We start from the raw sequence: 21,795 nt of genomic DNA, 5'->3' as shown, positions 1-21,795 counted from the left end.
CCTCCAGGAATGTATGGATCAAGCAATCCCTAATAAAATCGACCCTTTCCCCCAAAGGCAGGTGCCCGGTCTGGTGGACCCCAGCCATAAACAAACACTACAACAAGAGGAGAAAGCTACTACATGACAGAGCAAAATCCCTAAAAGGGAAGGCATCTCTGATCAATACTAGCAAAAAACTACGATCACTCATAAAATCATCCAAGGCCAACTTTGAGAGAAAAATCGCTAATGACACAAAAGACAATCATAAGGCCTTCTTTAGATATGTTAGAAACCTGGGTGGAAACTCCCAGATATGCTCAGAATTAGTCCAAAATTATACAAAAATCACTGAACCCACAGACATTGCCAACATACTGGCAGACAGGTTCAGTGCAAATTTCTCCCCTCCCTCCCCCCAAAAGGAGAAATATCTATCCCACCAGAGTCTAGCCTCCCAAACATCTCAGATGCCCAGGTGAGAGCTGCTCTCTCTAAAGCAAAAAACACAGCATCAATGGGACCGAACGGTGTCCCCGGCTGTGTGCTACATGAACTCAATGAGGAACTAAACCCACACATAAGGCTGCTGTTTAATCTTAGCCTTACTACAGGATACGCACTCCAAAGAATGGCGTACGGCAACTGTGGTCCCACTCCACAAAGGCGGTGCTTCTACGGACCCTGGAATTACTGCCCCATAAGCTTGACGAGCCTTGTCTGCAAAGCTATGGAGAGGATCATAATGGAACTCATAAATAAAGACATTGGGGACCTACAGACACTGGATCCTACCCAATTTGGCTTTGTCAAGGGCAGATCCTGCCTCTTGAACTTGGTCGACTTTTTCGAAACAGTCACTAAGGCCATTGATGAGGGTAAGGCAGTTCACACAGCCTACCTTGACCTAGCAAAAGCGTTCGACACAATACCCCACTCGGGCATCATAGAAAAGCTCATCAGCTTGAATGTAAACCCATATGTCACAAGATGGGTTGCAAACTGGCTCAAGGACAGAACCCACAGGGTTAGAGTTGCTGGTGCCATGTCAGACTCTAAGCCGGTCACGAGCGGTGTCCCACAGGGCTCAGTCCTGGGCCCCCTCTTGTTCGGCATTTATTTTTCTGAAGTGCAGGCAAACATAGGGGGATTGTGGCTGACAAAATTTGCAGATGACTGCAAACTGGGCACCATAATTGACACTCCATCAGACACAGACATCCTCCAGAGAGGTCTCATAGAAATGGATAACTGGTACCAGAGCCATGGCCTTAAGCTAAATGCCAAAAAATGTATAGTCATACCCTTTGGGAAAAACAAGGTGTAACCCCTAATTACCACATAGGTGGTAATCCATTAAACACGGAAGAAGTTATCAGGGACCTGGGGACCCAAGTTGACAGTAACCTCTCTTTTGACACTCACATTGCCAAAGTGGTTAGGAAGACCTCCTACATTGCCCACCTGATCATGAAGGGATTCACATCCAGATCAGGAGAGGTCATTGTACCCCTGTACTCTTCACTTATCAGACCAATGATTGAGTACAACGCCCCATTCGGAATGTACCTTACCCGACACCTGCAGCAGTTGGAAAGACCCCAAAAGTTCCTCACCAAAAGGATAAAGGGGCTCAAACATATGTCATATGCTGCCCGACTGAAGAAACTCCAGCTCTATTCAGTCACATACCGTCTGCTCAGAGGTGATCTGTGCCTGACATACAAGGCCATGTCCAACCCGGAATTAATGGACATGCTCCACCTCAAAAAATCCAAATCCACCAGAGCCACGAGAGCAAGAGACTTAAACCTCAACATGGATATAAATAGGACGTGCTGGAAGGATAGATTCATCACCCAGAGACTCCCTACACTATGGAACAGAATCCCAGTCCAGTTGAGGCAGAGCCCCTCACTGACTCTGTTCAAGAGAAATCTTGACGAGTGGATGGGAGATCGTAGGTTTACCCCGGGAATCATCTCTGTGTCACTGCTGGACAGAGGCACAGCAAACTAATGGGTATAGTATTCTCATCCTAAGGGGTGGTGAAAGCCACACACACTCTGGCTAGGCTTATAAATGCCCTAGGGCAGATAGCCTAGTATGAACCTATGAACAAGTTTCACTTGTGATACTCAACAAACACACTGGCTTATGGGTAGTAGTGCTGTGCTGCCCTCCCTCTGGCAGTCTACCAAAATGCATAGCCCCTCCCATTGCCTGTTTGTGGTTATGATGAACCATTCACATGGCAGTGCAAGGTGACTTACAGACCCACAGACTAGACCCATTCAATCTTCTAGTGCTATAGTAAGAGAATGATCTCTTGGAATACTGCTCCTTACTCAAGATCTCTTCAGCTGGTAAGCTCAGGTAACAAAGCCTTTTTATGTTTTATTTCCACCCTCTGTCTTTTTTGTCAGTGCTTGAATAGTGTATTCTGCTGATTTGCTTCTTTTTTTCTGATTGTAAAATTGTATGCATGTGGGGTTTTACTTCACTTGCAGTATAAGATTCATACTGTTTATTGTAATCTTCATTTGAAAGCCTTGATCGGATAACTTGCTGATTTTGCAGTTTTATTGGAGGGGGGTGTTATGATTATTTGAGGTGATTGAGCAGGTTTACATCATTTTAAATGTTTTTTAGTTAAATCCTGATTTTGGGTCCATTTTGTATGTTAAACATTTCTGCAGGAATTTTTTTTATTAGTTTATACTTTTTCCTCAGTCCAAGACTGTTTTTTTAAATTATTCCACAAACAAAGACTGGAAAACTAAAGACGAACTAGTAGCCAAGAAACCAGCGGGACACAGTAAATAACCTCACCTGGAGCCAAACTATATTGAAGACAGTTGGGTCACATGACAACGAGTGGTATGTTAAGGAGTTGGTTTTAATTAATGGCAGTTCTGATGAAGTCCCATTCGGGATGGAAGTGCCAAACAACTGTTTTCAGTAAGTCGTAGACATTTGTATGTGGAGAATTACTGCCTGATGAGTCCTAGATAAGGTACCTTGAATTGCTCATGATCATGCTGTCTGTTCTTTGATATGGTGTATTGTATAGCAGTACATGGATCTGACTTTTACTTGCTGTTTGACCCTAACCTATATATCCTCATGCTTGTAAATCAAACCTAGTAGTGAGATTTACCTCACTTTATTAAATGTGCATCTTTTTGTATTCTTTCTTCTTTCAGTCATGACATGACTTAACTCCTATTCAATCAACAGCAGATAAGTAAGAATTACTTTGCTGGAGAAGCAAACAAATAAAACAAATAATCTTCAAACAGTCATACATTCCCCTGTCTTTGTTTTAAGTATTTATCCTTTTCATTTGGCCGGTTTTATTTGACTGTCTTGCACCAAGCCATTTGTCATCCCTGATCCAGCCTTTCTAGTGATCCAAACCTCATGCTCCATTAAGATTTTTCCCTCCCATAATCCCACTTCATACTTGGTCTTCCATAAAAATAGAGTATCTTTGTAAACCAATTGTTCCTTTATTGCCAAGCTTGCTTTGGAAAGCAATTTCAAACAGCTAGATGTCCTTTTATTCTCATGTTGCAGTATTCCCACTGTGGGATCCTCCTCCACAGGCTACCCAAACGTCTGGCTCCTATGCAAAAGCTTAAGCCTGGTTGCTGCTTGGTTGCTTGGGATGTCTCACTCAGGGCCATAAACCATGGACCTTAAATGTGACGTCTGCACACACAGACCTCAGAACTTCTCTGCCACAGTCAAACGTCAACTTGCCTGCTTTGCTCCGTGCTTCAGAAGACATCTAAAGATAAGTATCCCATTGGGGATTTTCCTGTTTTCCCTTGAGCTTAGGTTGCTGTTGCTCCCTTTTATATAGTCAATGTCATCTGAATTCTCCTAAGCTTTGCTTGTTTTGTTAGGCCAATCCCACAATCATACAACCTGAAGCATTTGCCAGTCATTCATCCCTAAAATCCTTCTCAGTCATCTGACAGCCCTGAAACTTTTCCTGGAAAACCACATCTAAAGCGATTAGTCTTAGGCATGGATCCCGAGTCGACCTTCGAAGTGGAGCCACCTAAAAAAGGCGGCCAGGTTTGCAAGGCCTACTGTATTTGCCCCTCCGACATCTGACATCCTGCCAGCTACTGGTCTAGAGACTGAGGGACGTCTGGAAGAACTGGCAACTTCAATGGGTATCTTTGTGGAAGCCGCCCTAGAATCTCCAGTTGGCACGTCCTCAGAGGTTATTCTGTCAGCTTCAGCTGATGAGGGGGAACTGGGTTCACCTGACAGCAGCCCACAGTGCCTGAACAGGACTCTTCTCTTGCAGGCTAGACGTCCAATCCTAGGCCTGCTCCTTCACTATAAGCCACTAAGACCACTCCTCTTAATAGGAAACAAAAAACTAAACATATTGCTTCTTCAACTGAAGACCAACCAGAGTGGCAAATGTTCTCCCAATCTTTGATATAGGCCTTTATGGCTCTTAGACCCACAACTTCTCTTGCTACTACCTTGCGTACTCTCAGCCCTAGGCCAGCTTCAGTTTCTTCCATTCCACCTGCTCAAACTCGGGAAGAAGATTCCTCTTCCTCCTCTTCAGATGAATCTTTGACATATACATCTCAGCTAGCTTCTCCCCTGGACTGCTACTCTCCAGATGAGGACTCCATGGAAGGAGACTCCCCACCTGAAGATATTTCTTTTGAGGAGACTATATCCAAAATGAGGGAATATTTCAAATGGGATTCCACACAGCTGACAGGTCCAAAAGAGGTACTTCAAATGGAGTCACCCTCCTCCTCTGCAGTCCCCTCTGTGATTCCAGCTTACCTGTATGCTTTTGCCACAGCCTCCAAGACCCCTGAGTCACAGCCCTCAGCACCCAAAAGACCTGATAGATTTTATAAAGTCCCTGATGACCACTAATACCTCATCAAGCCTCCTATGGCAGTTTCTGCAGTCATTACAGTGGCCCCAGATAAACAATCCAGACAGATTCCCTCTTCCTCCCTTCTGCCATCCAACAAGGACAGTAAGGTCATGGACAGACTGGGAAAAAAAGATTTACACTTCTTCCACACTAGCATTCAGTGCAATCAATTATCAGACCCACATGGTTAAAGGTGCACTAGACTTGGTTTCCCAGGCAACTTCATTACTTTCTAACCTGCCTGACTCACGTAACAAAACACAGGTAGCATCTAAGCTCTCATTAGCAACATAGGTTGCCAGACATTCTATAAAGTGCAGCTGTGATGCTGCTGAGGCTTCAGACAGATCTGCTGCTTTAGCTTCTGTTTTGTACAAATATTTTTGGCTCTGACTACAGCCACTACCTGATAATTTTAAGAACAAAATCTTGGAGGCACCCCCTAGACAAGTTCCTGTTTGGCAAATAGTCCACTCAGCTGTTCAAAAGCCTCCAGGAAAAAAGCGAAGAACTTCAGGACCTCAAACATATATTGGTCTCACTTATTCTAAAAGTCTATAGAAACTACCCAACCAAGCCCACCTTTCTCAGGAGGGCCCCTGCCCCATCTTCCTCCTCTTCTTCGAGGCACAGGAAAGGATCCAGATAGGCAGCTTCCCCCAGGACAGCGTTTTCACAACCCACCCCCAGGCAGCCCTTTCCAGATAGAAACAACAGTTTGTGACTGCCTAAGCCACCTACCTCTCTCCACCCGCCTCTCTCACTGTCTACCCATTTGGAAAGAGGTCATCTCAGACTGCTGGGTCTTATCAATAGTGGGAAAAGGGTACTTTATGACCTGGCAGGAAAAAACCCTGCCACATCGCATACCCCCCCCCCCAAAAAAAAAAAAAATACATCTAATCCCTCAGATCATCCAAGACCTACATTCACAAGGGACCATAGAAAGGGTCCCCTCAGTCCAAGAAGGTTGGGGGGTTCTACTCCAGACTTTTCCTAGTACCAAAAAAGGATGACCCTTGGAGGCCCATTCTGGACTTGTCCCTGCTAAAACCCATCCTGCAGATCCCTTCTTTCAGAATGTTATCCCTTCAAACCCTTTTTTCACTACTGCCACCCAGAACGTTCATGGCCTCTTTGGACCTGAAGTAGGCATGCCTCCATATCCCCATCCACCCAGACTATAGGAAGTTTTTTATGCTTTGCTTTGCCATCCTCACACTTTCAGTTTACCTACTGCACCAAGGGTCTTCACAAAGTGTCTACCCCCAGCCATAACCTACTGTAGAAAAAAAGGCATACTGATTTACCATTACCTGGATGACCTCCTCATTTTAGCAGGAGAGAGAAATACTCTGAGGACCCACCTAAAATTCACTATGTCCCTGCATCAGAGCTTGGGGTTCACTCTCAACCTGACAAAATCCTTCCTCACCCTAACCCAAGACCAAACCTTCTTGGGCTGTAGCATAAGAAGAGACCTGATGAAGGCCTTCCTTCCTCAGGACAAAGTGTACTCCCTAACCAACTTCTTTCAGGAGCTATTTCTAGTCACCCACATTTCTGCCAGGCGTTTCCTCCATCTTCTGGGCCTCATGGCAGCTACACCTCCTATGCTACCTATAACCAGGCTGCACATGAGGAACTTCCAGTGGTACTTAAAAAAATGTCTGATCACAACACAATCACCCCCTGGAATTTCAGGTGCCCTTCCTACCCTGCCTAAAGACAGAGTTGAGGTGGTGGATCCAACAATTAAACCAGAATTCAGGTCTACCTCTGCAACTCACCAAGCCAGAGCAATCTATGCACACACATGTCTCGGATCTAGGCTGGGGGGAGCCACTATGAATGGCCTCAAGGTGCAGGCTCAGTGGGAGCCCTCTCTCCAGAAAAAAAGCGCATCAACATGAGGGAGATGGCTGCTCTCCTTCTAGCCCTACAGACCTTCCTTCCTCTTATTCAGCCAGGCCCCTTCCAAATCTTCACAGACAACACAACTGTGATCCAGTACATCAACAAACGGGGAGGGGGGCAGATTTATTTATCCTGCAGGCTTACAATACAGGCATGGGAGTTAGCCACCCAGTACAATGCCACACTGCAGGCAGCCTACAATTCCATCCCAAGACAACCATTAGGCCTCAGCAGATCCTTCTCTCAACATCACAAGGATGTTACACAGAGATGTGGTTTTAGACATTGGCAACCAGTGGGGCATACCACAGGTCTGTTTGCCTCCTCTCAGAACAGACAACTGCAGCTATTATGCTCCAGAGCACCCTCCCCCCTAGCTTGGAGAGTGGATGCCTTTTCAATTTCTTGGAAGAGAGTGTTCCTTTATGCCTTCCCACTCATTCAGAAAGTTCTACTGAAAATCCTGAAGGACAAGCCAAAAATCTTGCTGGTGACTCCTCATTGGCCAAGGCAGCATTGGTTCCCCCTTCTATCTCTTGCCAAGGGCAATCACCACAAGTTGCATCACAAAGTGGACCTGCTCACACAACAGAAGGGATCTCTGATTCATCCACACCTGGAAACACACAGCCTAACCCTGTGGGTGATAAACTACTGATCCCCTTCAGACACCTGTAGTAAGAGGATGTGCTATCCATCCTGCAAGATGCCAGGAAAACCACTACAAGGGGGATCCTACGTTTCCAAATGGAAAAGATTCTTCAATTGGTGTCTCCCAAGGCAACAAGACCCCTTCCAAGCAGATGTACCCTTAGTTCTAGCCTGTGTGTGTGAGCTCCTAAAATCAAAACTTTCATACTCAAGTGAAAGTCCACTTATCTGCCATTTCAGCCTACTTACCTATGGATCCCCTCTCCTTTCCTGACTGGCGGTCAAACTTTTCCTGAAGGGGGTTCTCTACATCAGACCACCAAGAAAACCTATTCCCCCCTTGGAATTTGAACTATGTACTGGAAAACCTCACCATTGCCCACTTTGGACTGGCAAGTGCTGCCTCTCTGCAGATGTGTACCTGGAAGACTGTCCTATTAGTAGCCCTTACTTCAGCTAGGAGAGTCTGAGTTGCAAGCTCTCATGGCATCCCCACCTTACACTATCTTACACAGACAGGGTAGCCCTTCACACAAATCCCTCCTTCATGCCCAAAGTGGTCAATGAACTGTTCCTCAGCAAGTCTAATCATTTACCCACCTTCTTCTCTTCACCATAAAGTGACAGTGAGAGAGTGCGCCACTTCCTTGATGTCCACAGTTAAGATTCTACCTGGACAAGACCAAGAGCATTAGAAGGTCCAGTCAGCTCTTTGTATCCTTTCACCCCAGGACCCTGGGGAAAGCTGTATCAAAACAGGCAATATCTTCCTGGATACAGAAAATGATTGCCTTCTGCTGCTCTTTTCATGGCAAAGACTTGCCCTACAATGTTAAAGCACATTCTACTAGAGCAGTGGCCTCCTCTGGAGCCTTCCTCAATGGCCTGAATATGGCCACCATACTAGAGGCAGCCTCATGGTCCTCTGTGCATACTTTTTCCAAACATAAAATGGACAATATATCCAGAGCCAGGGCAGAGTTTGCAAGGACCATCCTCCATGGCTTCCTGGAGACTGCTACTTTTCTCCACCCCTTTCTCAGCTTGAGCTGTGGAACTCTCCCACATTGAGTATACTGCAACATGAGACTAGAAGGACATAATTAGTTGTGTAAAATCTTACCATAACCATCAATGTCCTTCTCTTCCATGTTGCAGTATTCCTTCCCTCTCTTCTATCCCCCTTAATCACATTTAACCTCTCTGGATGGCATCTTGCTTGTTCTCCTTAGGTTGTTGTCTGTGCAGTCAGTTCTGACGTCTGTGCGTGCAGACGTCATATTTAAGGCCCATGGTTTATGGCCCTATGTGTGACATCCCACTCACCTAGCAGCAACCAAGCTTCAGCTTTTGCATAGGAGTTGGACGTTCAAGTCGCCTGAGGCAGAGGTTCCCACAGTGAGAATACTGCAACATGGAAGAGACGGACATCTATGGCTATGGTAAGATTTTACACAACTAATCTTTTTTTTGCCTGTTTTCTTTTCAAAGCATTCCAGCAAGGCATAGTATATTCTTCGTACCCTATATGTCCACAGACAGCAAAAATTTTATCACCAAAGGATGAAATCATTCAGAAAAGATAGATAACTTTTCATCTTGTTCATCCTTAAATTATAATGAAATGTAAACTAGCTTTTGCCCAAATGATTGCCTGGTTGCATTTCTTTTACATAGACATTTCAGAACAAACCTTTACCAGTCAAACAAAAGGTTCCTTCTGGTAGATCTCTCACTGTTTAAATACTTTTTCAGAAATTCCACTATGGCTGAAATGTGTGCTGCAGTGACTTGGGGGCTTTGTTGCACACCTTTGCCAAACACTATAAACAGAATGTAATCCCAAAGTCCAGGGTTTCCTTTGGTGCTACTGTTATTAAAAATATTCTGTCATGTTGTCACCCAAGTTTCAGGTAGCTTGGGATTCTGATCCACACACAGGATAGACTAGATGAATAGGATACAGAAATTGTGTAGTTAACATAACACTAGAGCCTTTCATCGTGGTCCATTCAGTACGATATCCTTCCTTCCATCCCGCCATCCAAATTGTCACTTCTTTCTGAGGACCTGCCAGACTATCCTAAAGCTTTTCTGTCTGCATCTTTTACATTTCTTAAAATTTCTTAGCCCTATACCAATATGCAAAGAACTCTGTCTGTGGGAATTCTGTGCACATGGGGGTTGTTTGAAGGAAAATTTTTAACGGAGCTCAAAACTTGGAGCATTATCATGGCTGGATCAGATCTGGCAAGTGTCTTGGTATTTCTCCTCTGTATTGGACAGACCAGGATAGCTTGTGTTATAGTAAGTCCGTAACTTAGATTTAAATAATGTATGTTAAGTAGAAGTTGATTTAGCAGAACATTATCCAACACCAGTTTATGTTGGGTGCTGTTAAATATGAATAGCTGAACTTAGAGAGAGGCTTCATGTTTACTGGTATGTCACTGATACAGTTATTTATATTTTAATGATTTTTTTTTACCTTTTTGGACAGGCCTAACTCAAACTCTGGAAATGAGGGAGAATTTTCAGCGGCAGTTGCAAGAAATTATAACTGCTACGAAAATGTCTGGATCACTTGGACAGAGGAGCTCATTTTCCAGGACTGGATCAGAAAATTCTTTTTCAACCCCTGATAGTGCAACACGTTGTGGACGAAATGGGCGCAGCAGAGCTTTAGAAGCTCTAAGGTACTGGTTGCATTTGTAAGCCTGTTTCATGTGATGGATTTACCAAAAAATCATCCATTTTTCCTGCTATAAATGTAAGGCACAGTTAGCAGGTTCTTTTTTCTCTCTTTGTAGAAACGGTTTGCTTTCTTGTATTTACTTAGCCATTGTGCTTGAGCAGTCCTGATTTTTCCCTGCTTGTAAGTATATATTTATTTCCACTTAGGTATGCTGACTGACTGCAGCCTTTTCAGCAGAACTAGAAACTCAAAAGTGCATTTTAAGAAAATATTTTAGAACTATTGTTAGTGAACATTATGTTGCTAGTTAAGTTTTCTCATTTAAAATATCATTTAATTATGAATTGCTTTTTAAAAGCCAGTCTGGAATATGTAAACTGTGTGATATTAAAGACACTGGCTTGCAAAAGTAGATGGTATAGATGGAACAGCATTAATTTGAAATAGTATACCTGCAAAAATGCAGATGTTAGAATTACACAGGTTAACTACAAGATAAAATCATTACTTTTTTTTTCTTGAAGGTATATTCATGGGGAGAATACAAGGATAGTATGAGACATAAGACTTATGATTTTGTTTGTCTTGGATAACCAGAGGGGAAAATAGTGAATTATAGTTAAGACAATAAACGAGTTGACTTCTGGTGAGTAACATCCTAGTGTTCAGAACCAGTCTCTTGTTTAGCATTTATGTGTAACCATTTGTCTAGTGCATTCTTTGTTAGGCCTGACACTTCACAGAATAAGCCCAGGGATTATTTGTTATTGCATAAAATAATCAGTAGTTTTCAAAAATAATAATCAGATGTAGTAATCCATCAGATTGGATTGGTGCAACCTGTGCTGTGTGACAGACAGTTTGCTTGTTTTGTGTGTCTGGGGCCTCTGATGGCTATACCGGCATAAAAGTTAAGATGATTGTCCGACCACTTCATTGCCTTGTGGTGTACACTGGAGGGTAGCTGGTATGGCCATGTCTTCACATATTGGATGTTGCATTATGGATACATCTCAAGTTAGTGGAAAGCATTGTATGTCTGTCTTGTGCAAAATTTGCAGTACAAGCAGCATTAGTGAATGTAAAATAGTTTTTCTCATTGTTTGCCAAATCTGTTTTTGTGTTTGTGATACTAAGTTTATTGGATGGTTTATTTTTTTTTTCTGGTACAATGTTAACATTAGTCTCATGGGACATATGTTTCTTTTACTTATTGAAGAAAGTGTAAGAGAATAGTAAATGGTGATTGGACAGGGTTCACTCTTCTTTTAAAGAAGATGCTTGTGGCAGTGGAAGTATCTGAATTGTTTTCTTGCTGCCACAAGAAGGTGTAATTATCTCTTGGACAGAAAACTGGAGAGACCCCAGGATCTCCTCCTCAAACTAGTGCTTGATTCTTGATGGTTTTTCCTCCTTGGGTTCTTCTCCTCCCATGAGGCTAGCCAAGTGAAAGTGCAGGAGAAAGTAGTTACTCACCCATTCTATTATGCCAGATTCTGACTTTCTTCCATATCAGAGATTGATATCAGAGTATAGACAAAGTGAAAGAAATAAGGGGTCCTAAACGAAAGACCACCACTGGTAGTTTTTACTAGAATCTAGAGCAGAAGTTGCTATTAAGAAAGGAATAATTAGTAGAGCATATAAAATATTGCATGATAACTATATAAGAATCAATCAGAGGAGGTTAGGAAGGACTGGAAAGAGAGATTGGATAAGTAATTCACAAAGAAACAATGGGGGGATATATGCAAGTCTCCCAAATATGCAGCAAAATCTAGAAGATTTCGGATCTTTGGAATTGCTTGTATGGGTATTTTTATACCCCAAGCAGACATCAAAGAACTTTTCCTCCGGTGGACGGTAAATGTTGGAGAACATATGTTCTGGGAGTGTAATGAGCTGGTAGACTTTAGGGATTCCCTGCAGACTGCTCTGTCAGAGATGCTGGGTTGAGCAAGTTGGAGTGATACAAACTCGGAACTGCCTAGACATAGTAAGGTCTTGCCGAGTCTAATTATGATGGCTGCCAAAAAAGCAATTACTAGAAAATGGAAATCAAAGTCTAAATCACCTTTACTAGATGTAATGAATATAGTAACAGAACTGGAACTGGGATCTATAGAAAAGGGTAGGAGCAAATTACATAGGAAATGTGGGATCAATACATGCAGAAGAGGAACGAGGTTTAAAAGAAGGTAGGTTTGAATGAGCTATTTAATGGTTGACTAACAATGACTGAACATGTTAAAAGTGATGTATAATGTTTGCAGCTGTCTCAGCACAGTATGGAATGTATAATGTTTGCAACTGCGATTGTGTCACTGTGGTTTGTCATTTATGTAAATGTACGATTGCCTATGTTGCACATGATAATTTAATAAAGATGTTTCTGGTTTAAAAGAAAAGAAAAATCCCATAGGATGCTTTCTGGTCTCTCCCTTGCAGTATCATGAATGACACTTTCCATGTACACAAAATTGTGGCTCTTGTTGCCGTGGAGGCTTAGAAAAAAAAACATAGATTTCTTTAGTTCCTCCTAAACTTGACATGATGCTTTGGTCTCTCTAGCACAGGGATTGTTGGTTGAGGAATCCCATTGTTGACTCTTGTATCACAGCAGCAGCAGCTCTGAAGAAGAAGGCTTGCACTCTGCAGATGTTCTTCGTGTTTCACTGTTGCAGTCATCACAGGGGTTATCTGCCTGCAGGTGGCCCTCAGTCAGCTCGAATACTAGAGTCTTGGGATTTCTGCATCGGATGCTGTCACTTCCATGACATCCGGTCATCAGATGTAAAACATGCAGCCGACGCCATTACGTCAGCTTTTCTTGCCGAGCGGAGCCCGAAGCAGAAGCATTTCGCAAGTGCCGGTCGGCCGTCTCCTGAAATTTTCATTTTTCGAGGTTCATACCTGAAGTCTTCTAAAAGATAAATACCCCGATGGGGATCCTTTTTTCTTGCTCTAACCGATGTCAGAAAAAATTAATAATGGTCTTGCCTGTGGAAAGCAAATGCCTCACAGAGATTTTCATTCTTACTGCGTCACCTGTTTAGGCCCAGACCATGAAGTTCCTCACTGTCTGTTTCGTGCCCTGTTCAACGCCTGAACTATTCGTCGTCGGGCTATTTTTGTCACTAAATTCTTTCGCTCTCGTTTTCCATATTCCAAAATGGCTTTGATAAGCCATCCGACTACCGATCTTCCAAAAAAGCATAAGGATAAATACAGACACAGACCGCATAGGTCCAAAACTGCCGACGACACTTCCGCTAATCTAGCCGCCAGTACTCAGTGAGGTGCTTTTGCAGCCCCTGATACCCACTTCTACAGATCTGCCGGCCTCTACTGAGACCCATTCGGAGTACGGTATGCTGCGAGATACTTCGACTATATAACCTACAGATGTCTCTACCTTGGATGGGTTCGGAGCCACTGTGCAGGCACCGGCTTCGGAGGGGGTGTATTCAGGCCTTCTGATGTTCATATTAAACAGACTACTTCGTTTCAAACCAAAAATACAGAATTTCGTAGGCCCAGAGTTCGCACTACGCCTAGGAAACCAACAACTAAAGCGTATTTTCAGGCCCCCATACCACAGAAACAAATGCTTAGAATGGCTGAAAACCTTATTACTTTAATTAGGGGAAGCCAGCCTTCCCCCTGCAAAAGACCAAGAACTGATTTTCCTACTGATTCTTCAGATCATGAGTCTGATGACTCTGATCCTTCTGATTACCAGGACATACCTTTATCTACCTATGAGGATTATGATGCAGAGGATTCCATTCCCTCTGCTTCCCCACCAGAGGATTTTTCTTTCGGTGAAACCCTGCATACTCTGAGAGCATTTCCGCTGGGAGTGCAAGGACTACCCACAGTCCAAAAAGAGACTCAGGGAATTTTTTAACTTGCCTCAGCATAGGCCTCTAGGTATCCCTCCTGTTCTGGAAATTGTAGATGATGTCTTCATGGAATCCAGTTTTACCCCTGATACTTTGCCACCAGCTCCAAGGAAACCTGACAGGTACTACAGAGTACCTGACTCTCACAAATTCCTGTTTAAGAGTCCTACTGCGGATCCAGAGACCATTTCCCAGGGACCTAAAGGCATTAAGGCTACTACAGCCAAAAACCCTACCCCTTCGGACAAGGATTCTAGGGCTTTAGACAGATGGGGTAAGAAGGTATATACCTCTGCTACTCTTGCCATCAGGGCTTTAAATTGCCAGTTTCACATGTTAGTGTCAGCAACATATCATGGAACTAATTAAACACAAAATGATGCTGATTCCTGAATGTACAGAACATAAAGATTTACAAGAGTTAATGCATTCTGCTAACCAAGTTGGAAAACATACTTTGCAATGTGATTTTGATGCCTTAGAAGCATCTTGCAATGCTGCTGTCATTGGGTCTGTTCTTAGAAGGCATGCTTGGTTTAAGGAGCAAATCTTGCCAGACCATGCCAAAGCAAAATTACTAGATGCCCCATTAAACCATGAACGTCTGTTTGGCACTAAAGCAGAAGTCGTCCTCAAAAAGATGGAGGAAAAAGCTAAATCTATGCAAACTGTTAAAGATTTCCTACAGGTACAGCCACCTAGATTCAGTAGGCATTGGCCTTCTAAAAACTGGTCTTTTCCAGTCCATCCCAGACCTTCTCAGTCCAAACCAAGGGGGCAGCAGACCACCAAGACTACAGTCTCAGGGTGTACACAGATCTAAACAATGGAGTGCTCCCACCTCAAAAACAGGGAGTAGTAAGCCACCATCCTATGGAAAAAGTTCATAATGACTTGTCCTCCATCCTGCACGCAAAAAACAGGGAGTATATTACCCAAGACAGATGGATCTTGAACATTGTATCCCAAGGATACAGTACAGATTCTACTTCCACTCACTGCCAACCCCAAGCGGATGGCCAGACCTCCCCCCAAACCAGTGGGCAGACGCCAAAAGCAAGTACATTCTCTTCTCAGTATCAAGCCTATTCGACCTGTCCCAGCAGAGCAAAGGGGACAAGGTTTTTACTCCAGACTGTTTTTGGTACCCAGAAAAGAAAACTCTTGGATGTTATGTGATCCTATCTCGCCTACATTCTGTACTGATGGGGCTCGGAGCCGATCCCTCGGCTCCGACTCGGCACGCTATGCTATAGAGCGAGGCCTCTTATTGGCTGAGCTATTTCTTACCCAGGATGCACCACCACTAATCCCCCAGATCTCGTTTGCCGCTTACAAGCTAAGACGTGGTCTCAACTTGGCTGGGCTAAGTACTATTTATTTAGACTTTTCCTGTCAGGAATTTCCTAGTTTTCAACCCAAAAGCTGTTTTAACAGCTATTTTTGTGATACGCGTGTGTTTTTGCTGATTCTGTTGAGAAAGTTGTTAATTTAGTTAAGGGAAGGTTTCCGTTTTAGTTAGAGGGGCCTTCCCCTTTTGTTATTCTAGCGTTATTTGTAGCGTTTATTAGTGGGTCAAGTACCCGTTTTAGTTAGAGGGTCTTGACCCTCTCTTTCTGTGTTTTTTTTCTTGTGCACTGGTTGTGTAAAAAAAAAAAAAAAAAAAAAAATCTTTATATTGTGAACTTCTAAACTAATTTTTTTGTGTGTGTTTAGATAACTGTGTTGTTCTCTAAGTCATGTCTAAAGAACATAAACCCTCCGGGTTTAAAAAATGCACGAGGTGTGGTTTCAAGATGTCCATAACGGACGACCACTCCTCGTGCGTTTACTGTTTAGGCGCCAAGCACCTACAAGAATCATGTAGCGTGTGTCACGCCTTCTCATCAAGAGTCCTCCAGGAGAGGAAAAACAAATTAATCCTCAAGGGATTAATCAAGCCATCCTTCGAGGAGGCTTTATCTTCGTCTCCCTCTCCTTCAAAAAAGAAGAAAGCGTCTGCTCCGACAAGTCTGTCGGAACCGACTGCCAAAAAACCTAGGCAGTCTTCTCCATCGGCTCCATGGACTTCGGAGCCGAGGGCGGAATGGTCTGCCTCGATGCCTCCAGCCTCGACCCCTCTGGTTTCGGAGCCGAGGACTGGGGCATCGAGAGGCGGGTCACCTTCATCGGCTCCACTGATATTGGAGCCGATGAGGGTTACCGGCTCAGACGCTTCCCCTTCGGAGCCGAAGTCCTTATCGGCACCGAGGGAAATTGCCTTGAGATCTCCCTCGGAGCCGATAGTGGTAGAATCCATTCGGAGCCGGTCCCCTAGTCCTTTGGAGCCGATGGAGAAATCGGTTCGGACCCGATCGGTATCCTCCAGATCATCCAAGATGTCTGATTCGGACATCGACAGGGTGCTCCTAAGACTCTTCCAGTCTCCGGTATTCCAAAAGCTAGTTTCGGCTCCAGCCCATTCGGCTTCGGAGCCGATGGTCCACTTCCCTACTATGGTTCCTCCTCCAACAGCCTCGGCACCGTTAGAGCCGGTGCTGGTGGAACCGGTGGAGGTTTTAGGGTCGGGCCCGACCCTTACTCCAACTCCGGCTCTTGGGTCGAAGTTCAGTACATGGACTTCTTCCGTCGGCCCTGGGGGGGGATGCTTCGGGATTGATGTTTTCGGTCCCAAGTCTCCCTCTTGGTGCGTTGGCGGCGGGAGTGCCGTCCACTGTCGTGGCCACGGAGGTGGGACCCTCACAGGATTCTGGTGGTCCCGCCTTCAGGGCTATGAGGAGTGCGTTAGCCAAATCTTCTTTGGCTACCTCCACGGTCTCCCCAGCTCCTTCCCTGCATACCGAGACTGGGTCTTTGGCAGTCCCCCTGTCCTTAGACAGCGGAGCCCCGGGGCCTGAGGTTACCCCCACTGGGGTTTCTCCCCCTCCTGGAGGTCCTTCTGAAGCCTCTTCGGAAGAACCCCCCAGGAAAAGATCGTGCAAGAGGAAGCACGTTGACTCCCCTGATGAGTCTCTTACATCAGACACTGATCTCGATGATGCAGAGGGGTCCCCTAAGTCGTCCTTGGATGATGTCTCCTTTGCAGACATCCTGGAAGCCCTTAAACAACGAGGCGGCTGGCAGTCCAAACCTCCTTCTGCTGATGAGTCGGTGTTCCTGAAGGCCTTCGGGGCTCAGCCCTCCGCCTCCTGGGTGTCTCCGCCCTTCGAGCTCTTGGATTTGATCTGTCGAAGGGCGTGGGAACACCCAGACTCTGTGGAACCGGTGCCTGCTCGTCTGAATAAGTTCCTCTCTGCACCCCCTGAAAAAGAGTTTCTAACTAAAGGTGTGGCTGTAGATGCTTTGGTGGTGGCATCTGCTACCCAGCAAGATGTAGCAGAGGCTTCGACGTCCGTCCATCCTCCTAATAAGGAGTCTAGGAGCATGGATCGGTACGGAAAGCGCACCCTAAGTTCAGCGGCCTTTACATTAAGGTCCTTGAACTACCTTACGCACTTTACTAGATTTCAGAGGGATCTGATTAAAGAACTATCCGATACCCTCTTGGGTAACCTGCCTGAGGAGCTGGCCCAGACGGTTGGCTCTCAGCTGGCTACATTGTCGTCCATTTCAAACTCGTCCATGAGGCTCATTTCTTATGCGGCCGAAGGGGCGAGTAGAGCGGCGGGTACAGGCATTGCTCTATGGAGACAAGCCTGGCTCCGCCTGTGTCATTTCGCGGAGGCCTTTAAGTCTTCTTTTGCCGACGCCCCCTTTGTGATGGGTCCTCCCTGTTTGGACCCAAGGTAAAGGACACACTGACCCGCTGCGAACAGGAGGGTAAGACTCTGACTACCGTAGGGGCACGATTTTCCACTCCCTTTCGGCCTTATCCCAAGGCTAAAAGAGGAGGGAAAATGTGGTTCCGTAGATCTCAGAAGCCTTACCCCCTCTCAGCAGGAGGATTCCCCTTCCAGAGGCAGGGGAGGGGGAAATTTTTCAGGAAGGCGCCGTCCCAGAGGCGGCAGAGGCCCTCGCAACACTGGAGACCGCGAGTCCTTTCGTGGCTCTTCAGCCTTTCACAGTCCCTGAGGGATTGCCCGACTGTGCAGCTCCGGAGCCAGTCGGGGGTCATTTCTCGAAGCACCTAAAAGCCTGGGAAGGTATCACTCAGGACCGATGGGTGCTTCAAATTATCGCCGGAGGTTACACTATCCCTTTCTCTCATTCCCCACCTCAGTCCAAAAAAATCACGGACCCGCCACCCAGTCAACAGGATACTGCAGCCTCAGAAGTTTCAAAGCTGCTGCAAAAAGGAGTCATCCAACCGGTCCCCGCAGACCAGATCGGATTAGGGACTTACTCAAGATTCTTTTTGGTGCCAAAAAAGACCGGGGACTTGAGGCCCATTTTGGACCTCAGCATTCTAAACCGTTCAGTCAGAAAGTCCAAGTTCCGAATGGTCACCCTACAAACCATTCTCCCATTGCTGCAGAAAGGTGTTTGGATGTGCTCCATAGATCTCAAGGATGCTTATTACCATATCATGGTACATCAAGCGTCCAGGAGACATCTGCGCTTCAGCCTAGGAGGCAGTCATTTTCAGTTCCGCGCACTGCTCTTTGGTCTCACCACAGCCCCCAGGGTGTTCACCAAGTGCTTGGCAGTCGTGACTGCTCACCTGAGAAGTCTAGGATTCCAGGTGTTTCCGTATCTAGACGACTGGCTCCTAACTGCCACCTCCAAGCATCTACTACTGCGGAGCCTACAAGCCACTATATCACTGGGCAGTTCCCTTGGAATCACCTTCAATTGGCCAAAGTCTGTGTTGCTGCCATCTCAACGAATAAGATTCATAGGGGTAGAGATAGACTCAAACCGAATGCGGGTCTATCTACCTACAGACAGAATACAAACCATACAGACTCAAGTTCGAGCCTTACTTCCCAGGTCCAAAGCCCCAGCCAGAATGGTCCTGCAACTATTGGGGTCCATGTCCGCCACGGTTCTTCTAGTCCCCTTGGCAAGGTTGCACATGAGAATTCTCCAGTGGCTTCTTTCAGCTCAATGGTCCTTTCAGGAACTCCCTCTCAGTCACCTCATATGGATCACGGAAACATGCAAACGGGACCTTCGCTGGTGGCTAGTGCCCTCCAATTTGGATCAGGGACGACCCTTTGTTCCACCTCCTCCTGCGGCCACTTTGACCACAGACACCTCCCAGATGGGGTGGGGGGGCATTCCCTGGGCAGGTCAGTCCAAGGCAAATGGCACCCGGAAGAGACCCTACTTCATATCAACATCCTAGAAATGAGGGCAGTACTTCTGTCCCTTCAAGCCCTTCACGATTATCTCCCTCAGGGCGTAATTGCCGTTCACTCAGACATGTCAGTTGTCTGGTACCTGAACAAACAGGGAGGGACCAGATCCTATCCTCTTTGCAGAGAAGCCATGAGAGTTTGGGAATGGGCAGTCTCGACCAAACGCTTTCTTGTAGCTACTCATATACCGGGCAAGTCCAATGTGATAGCCGACAGACTGAGCAGAACCATCCTCTCTCCTCACGAATGGTCTCTGAACATGACAGTTGCAAGTCAGATTTTCAGCAAATGTGGAGTTCCGTGTTGCGACCTCTTCGCGACTCCACTAAATGCGAAGTACAAAGAATTTTTCTCTCTAACCCCGGCTCCGGGGAAGAGCCCCATGGATGCACTAGTCCGTCCTTGGCCCACCGGCTTGCTTTATGCCTTCCCTCCAGTTCCTCTCCTTCCCATGGTGATCCAAAAGGCATCTCTCTTGGGGAGCAAAATGATCTTAGTTGCTCCTTACTGGCCTCGTCAAGTATGGTTTCCCTACCTTCGGAAATATGCTCTGGAAGGTCCATGGTTCCTGGATCAGATCCCAGACCTTTTGGTTCATCAGTCGGGACTATTCCACCAGTCCCTGCACACCTTAAAATTGACGGCTTGGCTCCTCCTCTTCCGACTATAGTCAGGAGTCATACATTGGATCCAGAGGTTGTACACATATTATCTTCGGCCCATAAGTCTGCTACAAAGAAACTGTATTCTAGCAAATGGAAAAGATTTGCTATTTGGGCTCAACTCCGGGGCCTGGACCCCATCTCTATTCCCGTGGCAGAAGTACTACAATTTTTAACTTCTCTTTTCAATCAAGGCTCTTCAATCTCTACCATCAAGGTCCAATTGGCAGCGATTTCCAATTTTCACGAATCTATAAACCCACCTTTAATGAGCAACAGATTGTGTAAGACCTTCTTGAAAGGTGCTGCTCTGTTAAGACCTCCGATTTCTCATCCTGCACCTCCATGGGATCTCGATGTGGTGTTACGCGCCTTAACTTCCTCCCCCTTTGAACCGGCGGCTACATGTGATCTAAAGTTTCTATCATGGAAGACTGCTTTTCTGGTGGCGATTACTTCTGCCAGAAGAGTTTCGGAGCTTCAAGCTTTGTCAGTAAAACCCCCGTACTTGTTTTTCACAAAGACAGAGTATCTCTCAGGCCAAATCCTTCCTTTGTCCCTAAAGTTTGTTCCAGTTTCTGCTTACAACAATCGTTAGAACTTCCAGTCTTTTTTCCAAAATATTCTAACAAAGCGGAATTCATACTCCACACACTAGATGTCCACAGGCAGTTGCGTTTTTATTTAGACAGGACCAAACAAACAAGGAAAACAGATCAGTTGTTTGTATCCTTTGCAGACAATAAATTGGGCAAAGCTGTCACAAAGGTCACTATTGCCAAATGGATCAGGGACTGTATTACTCAAGCTTATTCCTATTCTAACAAAGAGCTTACCACCTCTGTCAAAGCTCATTCTACAAGGGCTATGGCTACTTCGATAGCATTTCATTCTAAGCTTGCCTTTAGTGACATTTGTGCTGCAGCTACATGGTCTTCCCCGCACACTTTCATTTCCCACTACAAATTGGATGTGGCATCTAGAGGACGAGCTTCATTTGGTTCCACAGTGCTCAGGAGTGTTTTCCAATGAGCCACCTAGGATTTAGGTGCTAGGGACGCTGTCCCATCAGTACAGAATGTAGGCGAGATAGGATCACATAACATCTTTTAGTTATGTACTTACCATAACTTTAGATGTTTGGGATCCATCTCACCTACATTCCTAATAACCCACCCTCCTTCCCCCTTCCTTGGAGATCAGAGGATATCAGAAGGTCCGAATCCTGTTGTTTCATCTTGAAACATCTAACAATGTTATATAAACAAGTTGTGCATGTGTGCATGAATGCGGACAAACAAGATCTGGGGGATTAGTGGTGGTGCATCCTGGGATAAGAAATAGCTCAGCCAATAAGAGGCCTCGCTCTATAGCATAGCGTGCCGAGTCGGAGCCGAGGGATCGGCTCCGAGCCCCATCAGTACAGAATGTAGGCGAGATGAAACATCTAAAGTTATGGTATAAGTACATAACTAAAAGTTCCCTATCCTGGATCTGTCTATTCTCAACACCTTTCTGGTGGTTCCAAGATTCAAAATGCTTACTCTCCAACAGCTGCTTCCTATGCTAGCCAAGTACTCCTGGCTAGCCACCCTAGACTTAAAAGAAGCTTATCTACACATCTCCATAAGGGATTCTTTCAGGAAATATCTATGTTTCAGAGCAGGCTGTATGCACTATCAGTTTTCTGCACTTCCCTTTGGCTTATCTACTGCGCCCAGGGTATTCACAAAATGCCTAGCTCCAGCCATTGCAT

At 45.3% G+C, this 21,795-nt stretch overlaps 1 protein-coding gene across 1 annotated transcript in view; it reads left to right on the top strand.

Annotated features, from left to right (window-relative positions):
- TOPBP1 (DNA topoisomerase II binding protein 1) overlaps positions 1–21,795 on the top strand; it is a 1,495,804-nt gene that overhangs the window by 842,218 nt on the left and 631,791 nt on the right. The window contains exon 15 of the mRNA XM_044066718.1: positions 9,978–10,173. Within this exon, the coding sequence (XP_043922653.1) occupies positions 9,978–10,173 (196 nt within the window). The remainder of the gene's footprint in view (positions 1–9,977; positions 10,174–21,795) is intronic.

This window comes from Protopterus annectens, chromosome 3.part1, assembly GCF_019279795.1.
Source record: "Protopterus annectens isolate FY-2018-M chromosome 3.part1, PAN1.0, whole genome shotgun sequence".
Classification (NCBI taxonomy): Eukaryota; Metazoa; Chordata; order Ceratodontiformes; family Protopteridae; genus Protopterus; species Protopterus annectens.
Note: the sequence above shows the minus strand (reverse complement) of the source record. Positions and strands in the feature narration are given on the sequence as shown.